The sequence below is a fragment of the Pantherophis guttatus genome, chromosome 3 (genome assembly GCF_059756535.1).
Source record: "Pantherophis guttatus breed Tessera chromosome 3, ASM5975653v1, whole genome shotgun sequence".
Classification (NCBI taxonomy): domain Eukaryota; kingdom Metazoa; phylum Chordata; class Lepidosauria; order Squamata; family Colubridae; genus Pantherophis; species Pantherophis guttatus.
In genome coordinates, this window is record NC_142065.1 from 838,111 (window position 1) to 856,559 (window position 18,449).

General features: G+C 50.7%; 3 protein-coding genes across 3 annotated transcripts in view; all 3 read right to left on the bottom strand.

The window, feature by feature from the left end:
- Positions 1–18,449, bottom strand: part of LOC148114451 (papilin-like) — a 37,347-nt gene that overhangs the window by 12,987 nt on the left and 5,911 nt on the right. Inside the window, exons 5-7 of the mRNA XM_087888856.1 lie at positions 17,241–17,378; positions 16,953–17,135; positions 16,112–16,279 (exon numbers count right to left, since the gene is read on the bottom strand). Of these exons, the coding sequence (XP_087744982.1) occupies positions 16,112–16,279; positions 16,953–17,135; positions 17,241–17,378 (489 nt within the window). The remainder of the gene's footprint in view (positions 1–16,111; positions 16,280–16,952; positions 17,136–17,240; positions 17,379–18,449) is intronic.
- Positions 2,670–5,546, bottom strand: LOC148114452 (boophilin-H2-like). The gene is made up of 5 exons (XM_087888914.1): positions 5,390–5,546; positions 4,840–4,977; positions 4,387–4,569; positions 3,684–3,851; positions 2,670–2,805 (listed from the first exon to the last, which is right to left on the bottom strand). Exons 1-5 carry the CDS (start codon positions 5,532–5,534, stop codon positions 2,780–2,782), a joined length of 660 nt encoding a protein of 219 aa, XP_087745040.1. The 5' UTR covers positions 5,535–5,546; the 3' UTR covers positions 2,670–2,779.
- On the bottom strand, positions 6,770–11,033 carry LOC148114453 (kunitz-type serine protease inhibitor kunitoxin-Phi1-like). The gene is made up of 3 exons (XM_087888917.1): positions 10,921–11,033; positions 7,852–8,019; positions 6,770–6,910 (listed from the first exon to the last, which is right to left on the bottom strand). The coding sequence occupies exons 1-3, from the start codon at positions 11,027–11,029 to the stop codon at positions 6,786–6,788; spliced, it is 402 nt and encodes a 133-aa protein (XP_087745043.1). The 5' UTR covers positions 11,030–11,033; the 3' UTR covers positions 6,770–6,785.

Genomic DNA, 18,449 nt, shown 5'->3' on the forward strand with positions numbered 1-18,449 from the left:
TCCTTCATAAAGACAACCTGGAGCTGTTGATACCATTCTTGTAAATTAATGCCATCAACCCTTAGTTTTGGGAAGTCACTGGGTAAATTTCCGACATTATTGGGTCCATTACTTACAACCTGAGGTAGTCCGTGGTCTCGTAAATGCAGAAAATTGCAAAACGGCGTGGGGATGCTCGCTACGAGTCTGCATGATCTTCTCTCCTGTTCATGTCTTCCCGGATCGTGAGCGTAGTTTCGCGCATGTGCGTTGCTCATTTCTTCTTCGGCGTCGTCGTGGAAGGTTCTCCTCATTGCGGCTTGCTCGCTCTGCTCTTCTTCAGATGAGTCGGTCTCTGGTTCGACTTTGGGGGTTCTGGCGACGGTGGCTGTTCTTCCTCTTCTATTGAGAGCGTTGGTGCTTGCTTCGGTCTGCGGCGTAGGGCGGTATCGGCAGGGCTCTCTGGGTTCCGGCGTCAGCGCTCTAGTAGTCAGGATGGGAGCGGGCAGGTCTTGAGGCATTGGCTTGCTCGTTCGCTTTTTTGGTGTCTTTTTAGTAATTTTCAGTTTTGGCCCAAATGCAGCAAAGAGCGTTTTCATCGCTGATTTTATTTGGTGTTTTGTTGGATCTTCCTCGCTTTCTGGTTCTGATTCTTCTGAGGTGTTTGAATCTTCCTTTTCGTTTTCGTTGTCCGATAATATTTTTCGCGCCAGAAATTTTGAATTGAGCTTGCTGATTGGCTCTGCTTCGTTCATCTTGGAGGCCGGTTGAAACCAAGATGGCCGCCATTCAAATTTTTGCGCGGGATCATCGTTTTTCTTCTTTGTAATGATTTTCTCCGCAGTCATATTACTCACTATTTTTGGATCTTTGGGTTTTTCATTGGTGATGTTTTTCTCTCTCGCTGCTCCGCTGTTCTTTAGCATATCTTGGAGGTTCGCGATGAGGCTTTCATCATTCTTCTGGCTTTTTAATAGTTTTAATATCTCTGACCTGAGTTCGTTATTTTCTATTTCGATTTCCTCCTGGTCATCAATTATTTCTTCGTCTTCAGTGGTGTATTCTTCGGATTCTCTCGAAATTGCATTCGTGGATTCGTTGATTATTTCTTGTTCCGTTTCCATTTCTTTGCTGTAGGCCCTGGTGTTGGGCCTATCTTTCTTAGACATTTTAAAGCTTTTTATTGAGTCAATTAACCATCCTCTGCTACCAGTTTGTTGCAATATTTTCAGGATCAGACTCAATAAGATCAACAAGAGTTAAAGATTTAACTATATATTCTTTTATTTACATTAGGCATTCTATATTCACTGAATATTCACAGATAGAAGCAAGGGAAATGGTGTAGGTAGCTCCTTATATATACAATGGGTGGAGCTATATGTGGGAGTGGTGAATTATGAATACATTAAGAAGTGAAGAATAAGTTAACCCCTGATACCCTGTCTGTACACTATTTACACATTGGAGAATAAGGCATTTATATCTGACACTCCCTTTTTAAATATTCCTCAAAACATTTCATTCTTCTGTGTGTGGGGGGTGGGGTGGGGTGATGGTGAATGCTATGTTTCTACACAAGGTTTCCACACTGTCAGCTGCAACCTGCCTGATCCCAGATCCGTCCATCATGAAAAGAAGAGACAGGTGGAAAGGAAAAATACCTCAGAAAGTCCAGTTGCGTCTTGAAAAACGAAGAACCACCTTTGGGACAGGTGGAATCGGTCTTTCCCTCAGAGAAGGGTGCCCCCCAAGCACCCATATTGGGGATGGGGGTTGGGGGAGAGTGGCGTGTGTGAGAAGGTTTATATTCAAATATGTTTTATCCTTTAGGCTGTTTCCATCTTCCCTTAAAACATGAACAGAATGGTGTGAGAATCTGTGTCTCCAAGTTACTCAAATGAGCAAACTTCCTCAAACCCCAAAATGTTATCCTGACCCAATGTCTACGGAGATTCTTAGTCATCCAGGTCAACCAGAAAGTCCAGTTGCCTCTTGAAAAAGCACCTTTGAGACACCCAGACCTAATCCACATATCAAAAGATAAGGTCTGCAAACAGACCTTATCAATAGAGTTAATTCAATGAAGTCTCCCAGCAGAACTGTATGTTCACAAGAATACATACATATGCACACAAGCTCACACACACACACATGTCCCTTAGCACGTAGATGCTTCCACACCCCGGGCAAACCGTTTTGCTTTTAGGAATAAATATTTCCTCTTTCCTCACAGCTGACTGGATCTCCTTTTTAGTTATTCTTCTGCAACCCCGGCTTGAGTTGGAACCCCAAATTATTCTTCTGACAGGAGCCAGAATATGATTTGAGTATGAATGGGGCTTGCACCTGATACATAGCAGTTGCTGGACTTCTTTCCTGATGGCTTCTTTTACTTTGCTGCAATTCAGTGGCATGGAGAAGCCTACATTTCTGGGTCAAAGTCCTGCTCCAGAGGCCCCCAATGAGAACCCAGAAGGAGGAAGGATTGAGCAGAAGGGAAGCTGTCTTGCTGGAGCCATAGCTGCTTATTTTGCCGTGTTTACGTGGCAAATAGAAACCTGGTACCTTCACGGTCTGGCTCCAGGCAAGAGCACTGGGCGTCCTGGGTTGCTCTTTGTTTACCACACAATCCACACTAGCCTGGGCTGTTGATCTCCCAGTCAAGAACCACACTCGGAGTCTGCAGGGAAAGTCATGCCTTTATTCCAGAGAAGAGAGGAAACAACCACCAAAAGGAATCAGGCAGCCATTTTGGGAGCACGACGGTGGTGCCTCACTGGAGATGCAGCAGGGACTCTCAGGCCTTAGGGGACTGCATTTGCCCTGTGAAGAAAAAAGAGGAGTGGTGGGTGGCCGAGGGGCTTCTGCTCCTGTTCCCAAGCCCTGGCTAAGCGGAGCGGAGGGGGCTTAGCCTTGTGGTAGGGGGCAGCAACTCACAAGCTGCGTCCCAGAGACAAGTGAGACCCCCGGCAGCCCTGAGTGGGTCCCTCTGCTTTCTCCTCCTCCCCAGGCTGGGCCTTTCCCCCTGCTGAGTCAAGGGCTGCCCACTGGCCCTTCTGAGGGTGGAGAAAAATGTCCTGGCCAGAGACGATGGGCAACCCCTCCTCTGCCTCCATTCAGTTTATCCTGGCTTTGCTGATGAACAGATCAAGTGAGTGGGTTCACCTCCTTTGGTGCCCCCCCTCCAGCGCATCACCAGCCAGGAAGACCACCTCCAGCAGTCATGGCCCCATGACAGGACTTCCTCCTGCCTACTTAGGTGTCTGTGTGATGCAAGTTAAAAAAAGGGGAGGGGTGTCAATCACACAGTCAGAGCCTCTCTCTTGATTAGGATGTCTCCACCCTTACTGCCATTTGGTGTTGTGTCACATAAGCCTTGTGCAAAATGGGAAAAGAGCTGAGAGTGACACTGAGCAGAAGAGTTTCCTGCTATTGGGCTCATCCAGGTAACCACAATGGCCCAGTTTTTACCCAACACCGAGAGGCCCCTGGACAATCAGTCCCCCAGAGAAGTTGGAGGCACAATCCCAGGACTCTAAGGATAATGAGAACGGCTCCCTTCTGAACTGGAGGACGATGTAGGTGATGCCTTAGGGGAAATGATTAATGGCGAGACTGGGGTTAGGGTTAGAGTAGGGCTGTTTTTCACAGACACAACATTTGTGTGTATAAGCAATTGCATGTGTATTCTTGTTCCTTACCGAATCCATCACAGACCATTTGGCATTCCAGTTTGGTGGAGAAGCGATTGTCATTGCCACCACACAATCTATAAACAAATATTTCACACCTTCTCTTCTCCCAGTTGTAGTAATATTGTCGTGAATATGCTTGACAACGACCTGGATCTGCTGGGAGTTTGCAAACCTCTGTAGGGAAGGGATGAGTACAGGAGAGAAGGAAAATGAGATGGACAGAGAAAGAATCTCTTCCTTCGAGGAAGTGGGCTGGGCCACTTTCTCTGAAAGCCTTAGAGTGATGGACCGAAAGGTCTGAGATCTGATCTTGTGGGGGACTGAATGGGTCATGTGGAAAAGTGGCCTCAGAATGAGTGCCAGAAATGCTGGCGTCTGTAATGGCCTGTGGGAACGGCCTTGGGGGACAGGAGGAGAAGCTGCAGGTGAGGCAATGGTTGGATAAGAGGCAGGTGAGTCCACAGAAGGAATTGGGGCCTGGGAAACATCTCAGAAGGGACCCTCCCTAGTTTCTTGCCCTGAAAAGGTGAGGGTGGAGAGAGATGTGCTGTACTTTCATATTTGTAGTGTCCGTAATAAAGACACTTAATTAGTGTGTCTAATAGGGCTAGAACCATCTGTCTGGACTAACCCACTCAGAGGGGAGGGAAGCGTTGGGTTTTCAGCCTGACTTTACCAGGGACCTCAATGCAACACTCATCCTCTGTACCTTTGCTGATTTTCCCACAGGCCTTTTCACACAGCTCCCTGGTCTCAAAGTTGTTGCTGTTGCCCTCACAGCCGCGGTAGACAAATGAGATGCACTTCTTCTTCTCCGGATCATAGTAGTAGCGTTGCAACTCCTTTGAGCAGCTGCCCTGGTCTGCAGGCAACTGGCACTGGTCACTGCGGACTGCAAGAGGAGGGAGAGAGGAAGCTCAGTAACAGTAACAGAGTTGGAAGTGACCTTGGAGGTCATCTAGTCCAACCCCCTGCTCATGCAGGAGACATGTACTAGGGATTTGAACTGCTGAACTGCCAACCTTTCTGATCGACAAGTTCAGTGTCTTGGCCACTGAGCCACCTAGTCAGGCTACCTAGTCAGGCTAGGCCTCTGGCTCAGGGGCTCAGGCGGAGGACAGAAGGGGAAGGAAGCAGGTGGTGGAAGGAGGCCTGGACACACCTGAGAGCAGGCAGCCTCGACTGCAGCCGGTGAAGCAGCACTTCTCGGTCAGGTGGCAGTCATGGTCATCATTGCAGGTGTTGTTGCAGGGAACGAAGGGGTGCACTTCGACCCTCCTGGGACACACACCGGGGTGTTCTAGAATGAGAGGGAGTGACAGACCCAAGAACCAATCAGGGGACGTAGAGTTACTTCTGAGCAGTTTCCTTTACTGTTCTTCACCTACGGACGGAATCTTGCCAGACTAAAGCAACTCTTTAGGTCAGGGAAAGGTGAAAGATCGACCGTCTGTCCCTGTGCTCACCTTGGTTAATGTTAATCTTGTCTGGGTGTCTTTGTGGCTTAACATTGGGTGCACACCTTACACATTTCTTCCCTTTATGGCACACATGTTGCACATGTGCAGGAAATGGGCGGGTTTAGGAACCAGCTGATGATGTGAATAGCCCCAGGGTGATACTATGGGCTTGTGCACTCTGCCTATCAGACCCTGATGGACGGGGGGGGAGGGGGGCTGTTAGGGGGCAGGAGAGAGAGAAAGGAGACATACCTTCCAAAGCCTCCACGCATAGCTTCCCGTCCCCAAAGTGGCAGCACTTCTTCTGGGGAAAAGGAAAACCAACGTTGCATTCCTCGTCACTGTTGCAGCTTGCAAAGCAAAGAGGGTTGTCTCTGATGTTGGGTGGGTGAATCATCACTGGGCAGTATCCCATGGCATCTAGGGAAAAAAGGGGCACAGAAAGAAAGAGGGCATTCAATCACCGAGTGGGGCTCACACCAGTAGTGAAATCCATTTTTTTTTACTACCGGTTCTTTGGGTGTGGCTTGGTCGGCGTGGTGTGGCTTGGTGGGCGTGGCAGGGGAAGGATACTGCAAAATCCTCATTCCCTCCCCACTCTGGGCCAGCCAGCGATGGCATTTGCTGGTTCTCCAAACTGCTCAAAATTTCCGCTACAGGTTCTCCAGAACCTGTCAGAACCTGCTGGATTTCACGCCAGCAGGTTCACACCCTAGTAGAAGACAAGGCCCTCTCCAAATGTTGTAGCACCTTCCTCAGCCTGGCAGGGGCATTGTAGGCAGTGGGGCTGGCAATTAGAAAGTGGGGGGACTTTTGCCTTACATCCCTTGAAGCTGATAGAATGGCCCATGGCCCTGTGCCACGGGTGGGTGGGGTGGGGTTCAGAGGGCACTTTTACAGGGCTGAAGGGCAGCCTAAATGGTCCTCCCTGGCCACGAGGCAGCTCCAATTTGCCGTCTTCTTCTACCGTTCAACCCCTGGGGAGTCTCACTCGAGTTAGGCTGAGTTCTCATGGCAAAGCTTTCCTGGAGAGTCTAGGACCACGATGGCGAACCTATGGCACACGTGCCAGAGGTGGCATGCAGCACCCTCTCTGATGGCACGCGAGCTGTCGCCCCAGTTCAGCTCCGCCACGTATGTACGCACATCTCCCACCAGCCAGCTGGTCTTCGGGTCTCTGGTGCACATGTGCAGGGGTGGGGCGCATGTGGGGGGGCATGCATGCATGTGTGTGGAGGTAGGGTGCATGCAGGGGGTGCATGTGGAGGTGCACATTCATGCACAGGGGGCAGGGGGCAGTGTGCATGCATGGGTGCATTGCAGGGTGCATGCATGTGGGCCATGCATACATTGCATTTTGGAGGTTTGGGCGCGCGCTTTGGGCACTCGGTCCGAAAAAGGTTAGCCATCACTGGTCTAGGACAACTTGCCACTGCCAACTAGCTGCAACAGGTTGGCTCTGGCAACTTGTCCCTTTGCATTGGACTGGCTTCCCTCTGAGCACTGACTGGGCCAAGAACTGCACAGCTCTGGCACGGCTCTACTTTCCTTGGTATCAGGCTTGGAAGGGACCCCCCTCCATTCCTGCCCCCCCATCATCCCTCCCAGTCCAGGAACCAGACTTACCTCCTTCTGGCCATTGACATTGCTACCCGCAAGACGTTGCACAGCAACGCTGAGTGCCCGAGCAGCTGGCATCGCTGGAGCAGAGTTTCCCACAAAGTAGGTGACTGTTTGGAATTATGACGGGGCACCTACCAGGCTTGTTGACATCTGTAAGGTATTTTTGAGGGGCGGGGGGAGGAGATGGGAAACCTATGAGTAAAGTGGGAGTGGTTCTGTTCTCTTTGAACACGATGCATGAATTCAGCACAGCTTTGGTTGGGGTCCGTCAGCCCCCTCTCAATCAGGAATTCTTCACGGCCTTTCATCAAATCAAGGAATAGGTGGGGGAGGGGCACAAGGGGGAGTTAGAAACAGACAAAGTTGAAGCTGAGTCAGGACCCTCAAAGCAGTGGACGAGGGCTGGAGCTCTCGCTTCCTATCAGGGCCGACTGAGAGTGACCACAGAGAAAGGAAGCGAAGCAGGACAACAAAGAGCCCCCCCTTCCCATCCCCGAAGCCTCCCCAGAAGGTTACCATGGCTGAAGGTTTTGAAAGCCCCCAAGAGGTCAAGTGGAGGGAGGATGGACACACTACCCCCATCCCACTCCCTCCAGAGACCATCCAAACGTGGCCCTCATGCCATTTCCATCCCATAGCCAGGTCTGAAGCCTGACTGGAAAAAGTCTAGATAATCCATAGATAGTCAGGAACCTCTGGAGCTGCAGCACAGCCACCTCCTCAACCACCTTCACCAGAAATGGAGGATCGGAGACGTGGTGAAAATTGTCTATGAGGGTGGAGTCCACTGGTGGCCTCTTAAGAAGAGGGCGGACCACAGCCTCCTTAAAAGGCTGGGGCAATTGCCCCCCTCCCACAGGGAAGCATCAATCACTCCAGAACCCGCCCACATGTCACCTCCTGGGAATGTTTCACAGGCCAGGAGGGAGATGATTGTAAAACACCGGTGTTTGTGCTCATATTCCCTAAGATCCTTTTCACTTCTTCAAGTCAAGAGTGGTAAACTATTCTAGCCTTGCTAGACAAAGGCCACTGGGCCACAGCCAATGCTCCTCACTTGGACCTTGGACCCTCCTCTGACCGGGCCTCACCTGGGGTGACACAGTGGCGCTCACATTCGTTGAGCTCCTTGAAATTGTTAGCATTCCCATAGCAGCCTCCATAATAGAAACGTTTGCAACTCTTGGACCTTGAGTCATAGAACCAGCGAGGTTTTAAGTTGTCAGAGGGACCTTGGTCTTTAGGGAGTTGGCAGACACCTGAGAAAGAGAGTAGAAGGCCAAGCAGGAACAGTTCTTACCTGATGCCCCTCATTTCAAGTGGGCATGGGCAGGAGGACACGGCAATTGTGGAACTGATGTGTCACCCTGGAATGGGATGTTTAGGCATCGAACCTTGGTCACACTCACTCTGCTCCTAGCCAACTTCCACTGCCAAACCACAGCTAGCTTTCCTCCCCTGCTGGCTCACTGCCAGCGATTGTCCACCACCAATGTGACCACCCTGGCCCTTCACCCCCAGCACTTCATCTTAGCTCGTTCCCGGAGGCATGGTTTGAGCTGGTGTTTCAATTCACAGGACACGTAGCCCCCAGACAATCAGCAGTGATGGCACTGGGAATGCAGTGCATGATTGGCTGCCAATGCAACTGGTGGTGGGCAGGGGTGAATGCAGAGTCTTTGGGGTGTGGTGTAAGATGGGCAGAGAGTAGGGCGGTTGCTAGGGCAATGCTGGGCATGGAGGACGACAGGCAGCGGCGGGGGCCATGGAGCCCCAGATGCCACTGCTTCTGTGACCTCCAGTGCACTGAAACGCCCTGGGGCTGAGCCAGGGAGAGTCTTGCTGCTGCCTCCCATGCTGCAGAAAGGATTGTGGGGACCATGGGGTGAGTCCCTGATGCTGCCGGTGCTTCTTCTGCCTCCAGTGCACTCAAATGCCCTGTGGCTGAGCCAGGGAGGGTCCTGCTGCCACCTGCTTGCCACCTCCTTCTCCTTCTCCTTACCTGGGCCCACTCTGGCTTCTACTCTGGGTCTGGTCAGGTGTACAGAAGCCAGCACCCTGCGCACCTGTCATCACGAGCAGCAATGCCCAGACCGGGTGAGTCATCACCGCTGCTGCTGCTGCAGAGCTGCAGGTCAGTGAGCAGAGACAGATAATCATCCAGGATTTTCCTTCCATGAGTGTCAGGCAGGGGAATCCCCTGCATGCATGTAGACACACAGACACACACAGACACACACACACACAGATATACACAGAAACATACCCAGTGACACATAAAAAGACACACACACACACACAGAGAGAGACAAATGCACACGTAAACACACAAATGCATACGCAGCGACACACACATAGACACATACAGAGATGCAATCTCTGCTGCCCACCTAGCCTATCCTACCCCTGCTCCTGCCCACTCCCTTCCAACCCCGATTGAGAACTTCTGAGGCAGTGCACACCATTCCAGACCCTCTCAGAAATCCCTGGTCACCCATCTGCCCCTGCCCACCCACATGCAGCTTTGTGGCAGAGGTGGGAGTGACTCACCTGGTCAGGGTATCGCTGCTGACGGCAGCAGGTGTGTGGGGTGCTGGCTCCTTTACACTCAGCTGGAGAGTCTCTACAGGGTCTGGAGTGTTTGAGCATGCCAGAGGAAACAGAATCAATGGCATTGGAGATCCGTGGTGGCCACCCTGCCCATCATACCCCACCCCCACCATGGCCCTAGCAATCTCCCTGGCTGGTGGCTACTTGTCCCGTGGACTGAAACACCCAGGTCAAACCATGTTTCAGGGAATGTGCCAAGACATAGGTCTGGGGGTGAATGGCTACGGGGCCATTGGAGGTCAACAATCTATGGCCGTGGGCCAGCCATCGAGGAAAGCTAGCTGTGGTTCAGTAGTGGTGGTGGTTGGCTGGGAGACAAGTGGGCCTTGCCATGGTTTAGCACCTAAACATCCTAGATCCCCGTCACCCACCCCTGGTTGCTCCTTTGCCAGTTGGTGGCAGCACGCAGCTCTGTCTTGGAGGGAACATATCTCTTAGAAGTCCAGGAGACATCAGACTGGCAAGTAGCTGGCATCTACGTTGGCTGGAAAGCAGAGGAATCTGGTGGTGGAAGACCTAGCTTGGTGAATATGAGTCCCTCCTATCTTATCTACTGCAGCGTTTCTCTACCTACAATCTATTCCTCCTCCCCAAAGTTGGCCTGATGAACCCCTTTGGAGAAGGGGTGGGACATAGGAACAGATGTGTGTGTGGGGGGGTGTATTCACATTGCATTGTTTTCATTCCCTCCTCCAGCAAGTATCTCACGTTGTCCCAGACCCTTTGCTCTAAAATGCCTCCCCCACCAGCTGAGGAATAAATGGAGCACAACCAGATACCCTGTAAAACCATGGTTGGTCTCTTTCCGTCCTGCTTCTTGGTTTGATTTCTCACCCAGCAGTCACACAAAATGGAGCAGCCCAGCCCACTTTCTGCCCAGTCTCGTACAGCATGGGGAGGGCAGGCCTGAATTTCCCGGGAAGGGGAAGACCCCACAGGGTCTCATCAAATATCTCTGGGAAGCCCACCATGATTCCTCTCTACATTGTTCCTCAGCAGCTGGTTGTCCAAGGCCAGTGTGTAATTAGTAGTCTGCCCCTCTTGGCCATTACTGCAGCTCCTTTTGTTCCTTCAGTCCCCAAGTCATTTAACGGTGTGAGAAGCAGGTTTCCTAGTCTGAGATACCTGCGGAGGGTTCTCTGGCTACCGGTTGGGCCTTTGATCTGATCCAGCAGGGACCTTAGTTCTGTCAACCGTCTAAACTCTCACTTGTATGAGGAAGCCTAGTCCTCTGGAAGCTTCAGTCTGTAGGGTCTCCTGCTTGAGCAGGGGGTTGGAGTAGAAGACTCCCAAGGTCCCTTCCAACTCTGTTATTTGTCTCCTGGAGGAGGACAGTTCTTCCACAGAAGTGGAACAAGCTTTGAAGCCCCTGGACTGCATCTGCCCCAAAAGTGCTTTCTGGACTGCTTAAGAGCCATGGATTCCTAAGTTATTGTGGAGGGGAAGTCAGGGAAGGGGAGGTGTTGCCCGAAACCCACCCCAGAGGAGAAAGGAGTTCCAGACCAGCCAGACTGGCTTCTCAGGTCCATTCTCCACCAGGGGCTACTCACTGTTCAGAGGATTCTGGCTCTTTTGACCCCCATCCCCTCCGCCACCAGCAGCATTGAGCTCAGCAAGGAAGGAGAGGAGCACCCCCACAAGAAGGACCATGGCCCACATGGTCTCTCAGGAGGGAGCAGGTATCTGGGTCCAGGCAGAGGAAGGAGCATATAAATGGTGCTGAGGGATGGGGGGGGGGTTGTGGGACTTTCCCAATGTGTGGCTTCCTTGAGGCAGAAGAGCTGAGCTGAGAAAGCCTTGCCAAAGCCGGAGGCAATTTCCACAAGGAAATCTTTCCCCCAGAGGAGGCACGTTTAACTCCACCCAGGGAGCATTTGGCAATAGGATGGGAGAAGAGGTTGGGGTTGGGGTGAGTCCCCTGGACTGGCTGCCTCCGAAAGAGATTGGCCTGGGCACTTTCTTTATTGTTGGTCACCCATTTTACAAGAATCTCTCCATGCAGGCTGCATTCCTTTAGGATCTGGTAGATAAAGCTTTACTAGTCCGGTCTATGATGTTTCCTCCCATGGAGTGACCCCCAGGCTGGCCTGCCTCTTAACTGTCCTCCTCTAACTGCCCCCCTCTCCTTTGGCCAGTGATTCCATGAACTCCCATGTTCTCCATGTTCAAAAGCGAAGGGATGGGAGCTCCTGCTTTGAGGAGGGGCAGAAGGTGAAGCTCTCTTTTGCCTCCTGAAGGTGCCTGGACCTCATAAAGAGGAAGAGTAGGCAGAAGGTAGGCAAGGACTCCCCGGAGGGGACCTTCTTATGCTATCTGGAGACACAACGAGAAGGCCACCAAGCTCCTTCAACTGACCCCAAGCAAGAGGTGAGGGAGGGAGGGACTCCTTTCTTCTTCCTCTTCCTATCCAAGGTGGAACCCCCACTTGGTCTCTTCATGGTTGCAGCACCAGGAGGCACAACATTCTTAGCTACAACCTTGTGCTGGCTGGGAATTCTGGGTGTCGGGAAGCACCAGACTGGGGGAACCAGATATAAATGCTCCATGGTATTTTCCAAGGTCAATGGGAGATGTCCTGTTGAGGTTGGGGTGAGCCCCCTGGACTGGCTGCTCCGAAAGAGATTGGCCTGGGCACTTTCTTTATTGTTGGTCACCCATTTTATGAGAATCTCTCCATGCTTGTTGCATTCATTTAGGATCTGGTGGATAAAGCTTTACTAATCCGGTCTATGACATTTCCTCCCCCATGCTGGCCTGCCTCTTAACTGCACCCCTTTTAACTGGCCACCCCTTTCACTCTCCTTTGGCCGGTGATTCCACTACATCATGGAAGAACCCCCATGTTCTCCAAGTTCAAAAGCGAAGCAGTGGGAATTCTCTTTTGAGCAGTGAACGTCCTGTCAGCTGCCATCTTATGATTGCTTGTACTTCGTTGATATGTAGTGACAGACTGCCATGAACTGTGGAGAGGCAAAATGAAGGGGGGAAGGTTTCAGGAAATGAAAGTAAATTCTGTATCTCCTTGAGATGCTGCCTCAAGGTCCCCCAACTGGAAGAAGCAGGGGGCCACATACCAAACTACGCTTGGACTGGCCATTAGGAAAACATCCTGCCTGGACCTGATTGGTTACCATGAGGGAGCAATGAGAGACAGTTGAGGGAGGGGAAAGTAGACTTTAGGGATTTTGGCATACAATTTTCAGTTCTGGTTTTGCACTATTGCAATTCGCTTGATTTCTGATACACTATACCTTTCTTAACAAATGGAGCTAAGGGTCATTTTTTATTTAGAGGTTTAAGTTGTGGCAGGTCTGACACCTCCCTTCTGCTCCCTGAAGGTGCATCAACTTCAAAAAGCAGAAGAGTTGGCAAAAAAGTTTGGGAAGGGGAATGTTAGGCTGTTGGTTGAGCTCTGAGCTTGGCGATTTGGTTGTAAACGTTTCATCACCATTCGAGGAGACATCGTCCGTGCATTTTGAACTGACTCAGAAATATCCGAACAAACAACATTCAGACTAATTTGCATCTCTTATAAAGCTTTTTAAAGACCTGTGATCTGACAGACAAGCACAATTCAAAATGCACGACAATGTCTCCTCGAATGGTGACGAAATGTTTGCAACCAAATTGCCACACTCAGAGCTCAAACCAACAGCCTAACTACCAACCCTAGCTACTGATATTCCAACACATTTCAAAGGGGAATGTGTCAGGCTAGGTCTTACCTAAGCCACCATACCTAAAATTGGTGAAGAGACACAAGCAGGCTGGGAAAAAGCTCCCTCAGGGAAGGAACCAAGGAAAGAAAAAGGACATAGGAATTTTCGCCTGAGCACACAGAAGCCCCTCCCCACCAATAAAGCAAGACCTTTGAGGGTGGGATAAAAGGGATCCTGAAGCTTGGCTATTTTTTTGAGTCGTTTTTGGATCCCAGGTTTGCGGCTCCCATCCCTCTGGCCCCTGTCTGGCAACCTAGTTGTGGATGTTGGGTAAGTGTCAGAGGTGGGTTTCAGCAGGTTCTGACCAGTTCTGGAGAACCGGTAGCAGAAATTTTGAGTAGTTTGGAGAACCAGTAAATACCACCTCTGGCTGGCCCAGCCCCCATCTATTCTCTGCCTTCCGAGTCCCAGCTGATCGGGAGGAAATGGGAATTTTGCAGTATCCTTCCCCTGGAGTAGGGTGGGAATGGAGATTTTACAGTATCCTTCCCCTGCCACGCCCACCAAGCCCCACCCACAGAACCGGTAGTAAAAAAATTTGAAACCCACCACTGGTAAGTGTGGATGAGAGAGTGTTTGTGCTGAAGAGCAAATAGATATACTTTATAATCAATAAATGTTTGCTCTTATTTTAAATCCACGGGGTCTCCGTGTATTCTAAAGGACTGTTTGTGCCTCAGAGCTCAGTTGATAGCGGCTGAGTGTGGCAATTTTGCAAGGATGTGAGTGTGTGAGTTAGTGAGCTGAACCTGAAAGCACCCATGTGCGTAACAGAGGTCTGGGGGCTGCTTATGCTGACCGAAGAGACAAGGTGGAGGACATCAAGTTCCTTCAACCAAGGAGCCTAAGCAAGAGGCAAAGGGAATGTTTCTTCTTCATCTTCCCATCCAAGGTGGAACACCAACTTGGTCTCTGCAGGGTCTCAGCACCCCAAGGAGCAACATTCTCAGCCACAACCTTGTGCTGGCTGGGAATTATTGGTATCAGGAAGCACCAGAGTGGAGGAACCTGATATGATCGTTCATGGTACTCTTCGCATGGCCAATGGGAGTTGTCCTGTTAAGGCATTTTCTATGTTTCTTTTTAAGGTTATATGCGACTGAGAAATGTTTCCTCTACTCTATAATATTGTTTTTAAACTTTAGATGGTGATGGTACCTGAGAAAAGACCTAAAAGGTGACGAAGATTTGAAAAAGAAATACTTTTGCTCCCTTGCATTTGTCTGAGGATGTTATAAAAGGCGTGTTGGATGCCAGTCCGGTTTCACTCTCGGCCTGTGGAGTATCCGTCAGTGGTGCCCCTTTCCACAACCTTCTTCTTAAACCCAGAGTCTCCCAAGCGTAGCAGTTTTAAAATGAGTGGACTTCAACTCCCACAATTCATCAGCCAGCATCTTAAAGCTGCCAAGATTGAAAAACACTGCTGCCAATCATAATAAATTTGCAATCCAAGATCTCAATGCAAATCTTGGCTTCCATGTCAGTTTTCTGAGGTCAGGTGTGAGAACACAAACAGCACAGTTTGTGTAACAACTGTGTGAGGAACATTTTGTTCCACTTGGTTGTGCTCCATGGACCTTGTGGATCTGTGCCAGGCAAGGGAAAGTCTGCTTCAGATTCATTGTCTTCCGAATCTGGCTGGGAAGTGGGACCTGCCGTTGCTGGACTGTCTCCACCCTCCTGGCAACCTGCACATTGCCACAGATGAGGGGCTATGGCTGCAATTCAGTGGCATGGAGAAGCCTACATTTCTGGGTCAAAGTCCTGCTCCAGAGGCCCCCAATGAGAACCCAGAAGGAGGAAGGATTGAGCAGAAGGGAAGCTGTCTTGCTGGAGCCACAGCTGCTTATTTTGCCGTATTTACGTGGCAAATAGAAACCTGGTACCGTCACGGTCTGGCTCCAGGCAAGAGCACTGGGCGTCCTGGGTTGCTCTTTGTTGACCGCACAATCCACACTAGCCTGGGCTGTTGATCTCCCAGTCAAGAACCACACTCGGAATGAGCAGGGAAAGTCATGCCTTTATTCCAGAGAAGAGAGGAAACAACCACCAAAAGGAATCAGGCAGCCATTTTGGGAGCACGACGGTGGTGCCTCACTGGAGATGCAGCAGGGACTCTCAGGCCTTAGGGGACTGCATTTGCCCTGTGAAGAAAAAAGAGGAGTGGTGGGTGGCCGAGGGGCTTCTGCTCCTGTTCCCAAGCCCTGGCTAAGCGGAGCGGAGGGGACTTAGCCTTGTGGTAGGGGGCAGCAACTCACAAGCTGCGTCCCAGAGACAAGTGAGACCCCCGGCAGCCCTGAGTGGGTCCCTCAGCTTTCCCCTCCTCCCCAGGCTGGGCCTTTCCCCCTGCTGAGTCAAGGGCTGCCCACTGGCCCTTCTGAGGGTGGAGAAAAATGTTCTGGCCAGAGACGATGGGCAACCCCTCCTCTGCCTCCATTCAGTTTATCCTGGCTTTGCTGATGAACAGATCAAGTGAGTGGGTTCACCTCCTTTGGTGCCCCCCCTCCAGCGCATCACCAGCCAGGAAGACCACCTCCAGCAGTCATGGCCCCATGCCAGGACTTCCTCCTGCCTACTTAGGTGTCTGTGTGATGCAAGTTAAAAAAAGGGGAGGGGTTTCAATCACACAGTCAGAGCCTCTCTCTTGATTAGGATGTCTCCACCCTTACTGCCATTTGGTGTTGTGTCACATAAGCCTTGTGCAAAATGGGGAAAGAGCTGAGAGTGACACTGAGCAGAAGAGTTTCCTGCTATTGGGCTCATCCAGGTAACCACAATGGCCCAGTTTTTACCCAACACCAAGAGGCCCCTGGACAATCAGTCCCCCAGAGAAGTTGGAGGCACAATCTCAGGACTCTAAGGATAATGAGAACGGCTCCCTTCTGAACTGGAGGACGATGTAGGTGACGCCTTAGGGGAAATGATTAATGGTGAGACTGGGGTTAGGGTTAGAGTTGGGCTGTTTTTCACAGACACAACATTTGTGTGTATAAGCAATTGCATGTGTATTCTTGTTCCTTACCAAATTCACCACAGACCATTTCACATTCCAGTTTGCTGGAGAAGCGATTGTCATTGCCACCACACATTCCATAAACAAATGTTTCACACTTTCTCTTCTCCCAGTTGTAGAAATATTGTGGTGAATATGCTAGACAACGACCTGGATCTGCTGGGAGTTTGCAAACCTCTGTAGGGAGGGAATGAGGACAAGAGAAAAGGAAGCAGGGCAGTGAGACAGACAGAGAAAGCATATTTTCCTTGCAGGAAGTGGGTTGTGTCCCCTTTCCCTGAAAGCCTTAGATCACTGCTGTCAAACTGGCAGGCTGGAATGCATCACACACAGTCACGCCCACCCCAGCTCCACGAAAGGGGAAAACATTCATCACGTGATGGCAATGTGACGCAGCAAGTTTGACACCCGTGCCTTAGATGGACCCAAAGGTCTGAGATCTGATCTTGTGGGGGATTGAATGGGTTATGTGGAAAAGTGGCCTCAGAATGAGTGCCAGAAATGCTGGCGTCTGTAATGGCCTGTGGGAATGGCCTTGGGGGACAGGAGGAGAAGCTGCAGGTGAGGCAATGGTTGCATAAGAGGCCACAGAAGGAATTGGGGCCTGGGAAACATCTCAGAAGGGACCCTGCAGAAGGTTTATTGCCCTGCAAAGCTGAGGGTGTGTGTGAGAGATGTATTGTACTTTCATATTTGCAGTATCCCTAAGAAAGTTAGTCCCTAATAAAGATAGCATCCAATAGACCTAGAACCTTGGATGGTGCTTCTTGTCTGGACTAACTCACTCAGAGGGAAGGGAAGTGTCACCGGACCTTACCAGAGACCTCAATGCAACACTCATCCTCTGTACCTTTGCTGATTTTCCCACAGGCCTTTTCACACAGCTCCTTGGTCTCAAAGTTGTTGTCGTTGCCCTCACAGCCGCAGTAGACAAATGAGATGCACTTCATCATCTCTGGGTCATAGTAGTAGCGCTGCAACTCCTTTGAGCAGCTGCCCTGGTCTACAGGCAACTGGCACTGGTCACTGCGGACTGCAAGAGAGGGAGAAAGGGGAGCTTGTTTGGCCTCTGGCTCAGGGGCTCAGGCGGAGGACAGAGGGGGAAGGAAGCAGGTGAGAGAAGGAGGACTGGACACACCTGAGGGCAGGCAGCCTCGGCTGCAGCCGGTGAAGCAGCACTTCTCGGTCAGGGGGCAGTCGCGGTCATCACTGCAGGTGTTGTTGCAGGGAACAAAGGTCTGTACTTCAACCCTCCTGGGACACTCGCCGGGGTGTTCTAGAATGAGAGGGAGTGACAGACCCAAGAACCAATCAGGAGATGCATAGTTACTTCTGAGCAGTTTCCTTTACTTTTAGTTACCCACAGATGGGATCTTGCCAGACTAAAGCAACTAGTTGCATATTACAGATAATAGTCTGGGAATCTCTAGGAAGGAGCTTTGTTAAGTCTCTGCCTCATGACCAAATTATCTACATTGTGCTGCTCTTTGCTCTCTCTAAAGCAGCCCCTTCCTTCTAGGAATCCAGACTGCATTCCACTACAAGCAGAGAGGGGAGGCAGTTCCTCAGTGCCTTGTATCAGATGGCAGAGACCTCTCTCTGGTGCAGCTGCTCTCAAGAATCGCCTTGCACACTCACCTCAATGCAGGGCCAGGGCTTGGAACTTGGAAGATGAGGAACACTGGGGACCTGGGAAGACGCACAATGCGAACTATGCCAAGACAGGGAAAGGCTAAGGATCTACAGTTTGCCCCTGTGCTCAGCTTGATTAATGTTAAGTTTGTGTGGACACCTTTGTGGCTTAACTTTGGATGCAAACCCTACACATTTCTTCCTTTTACACACAAGTGCAGGAAATTGGTGAATTTAGGAACCAACTGAAGTGTATATGATGTTCAAACATACGATGAACGGTTGCAGGAATCAGACATGGCTAGTCTAGGGAAGAGAAGGAGCAGGGGAGACATGAGAGCAGAGTTCCAATACTTGAGGGGCTGCCACAGAGAGGAGGAAGGGGCCCCACCTATTTTCCAAGGCACCCGAAGGCCAGACAAGGAACAATGGATGGAAATTGAGCAAGGGGAGATTCAACCTGGAAATAAGGAGAAATTTCCCAACAGTGAAAACAATCAACCGATGGACCAGAAGTTGCCTTTGGAAGTTGTGGGAGCTTCATCACTGGAGGCTTTGAAGAAGAGACTGGACTGCCATTGGTCAGAAATGGTGTAGGGTCTCCTGCTTGGGCTGGGGAGTTTGTTTTTTTTTAATTTGATTTATATGCCGCCCTTCTCCGGAGACTCAGGGTGGCTTACAATGCGTTAAGCAATAGCCTTCATCCTTTTGTATA

What these genes read in the sequence shown, in the direction of transcription:
- LOC148114453 (XM_087888917.1), bottom strand. Translation starts at nt 11,029, where the DNA reads ATGTGGGCCATGGTCCTTCTTGTGGGGGTGCTCCTCTCCTTCCTTGCT. An exon ending in GAGCCAGAATCCTCTGAACA is followed by an intron (nt 8,020 to 10,920) that starts GTGAGTAGCCCC and finishes TCTCTTTCTCAG; the next exon opens with GTGTCTGCCAACTCCCTAAA. An exon ending in GCGCCACTGTGTCACCCCAG is followed by an intron (nt 6,911 to 7,851) that starts GTGAGGCCCGGT and finishes AATACCTTACAG; the next exon opens with ATGTCAACAAGCCTGGTAGG.
- LOC148114452 (XM_087888914.1), bottom strand. Translation starts at nt 5,534, where the DNA reads ATGATTCACCCACCCAACATCAGAGACAACCCTCTTTGCTTTGCAAGC. An exon ending in TCGAGGCTGCCTGCTCTCAG is followed by an intron (nt 4,570 to 4,839) that starts GTGTGTCCAGGC and finishes CTCCTCTTGCAG; the next exon opens with TCCGCAGTGACCAGTGCCAG. An exon ending in CTGTGGGAAAATCAGCAAAG is followed by an intron (nt 3,852 to 4,386) that starts GTACAGAGGATG and finishes CCTTCCCTACAG; the next exon opens with AGGTTTGCAAACTCCCAGCA.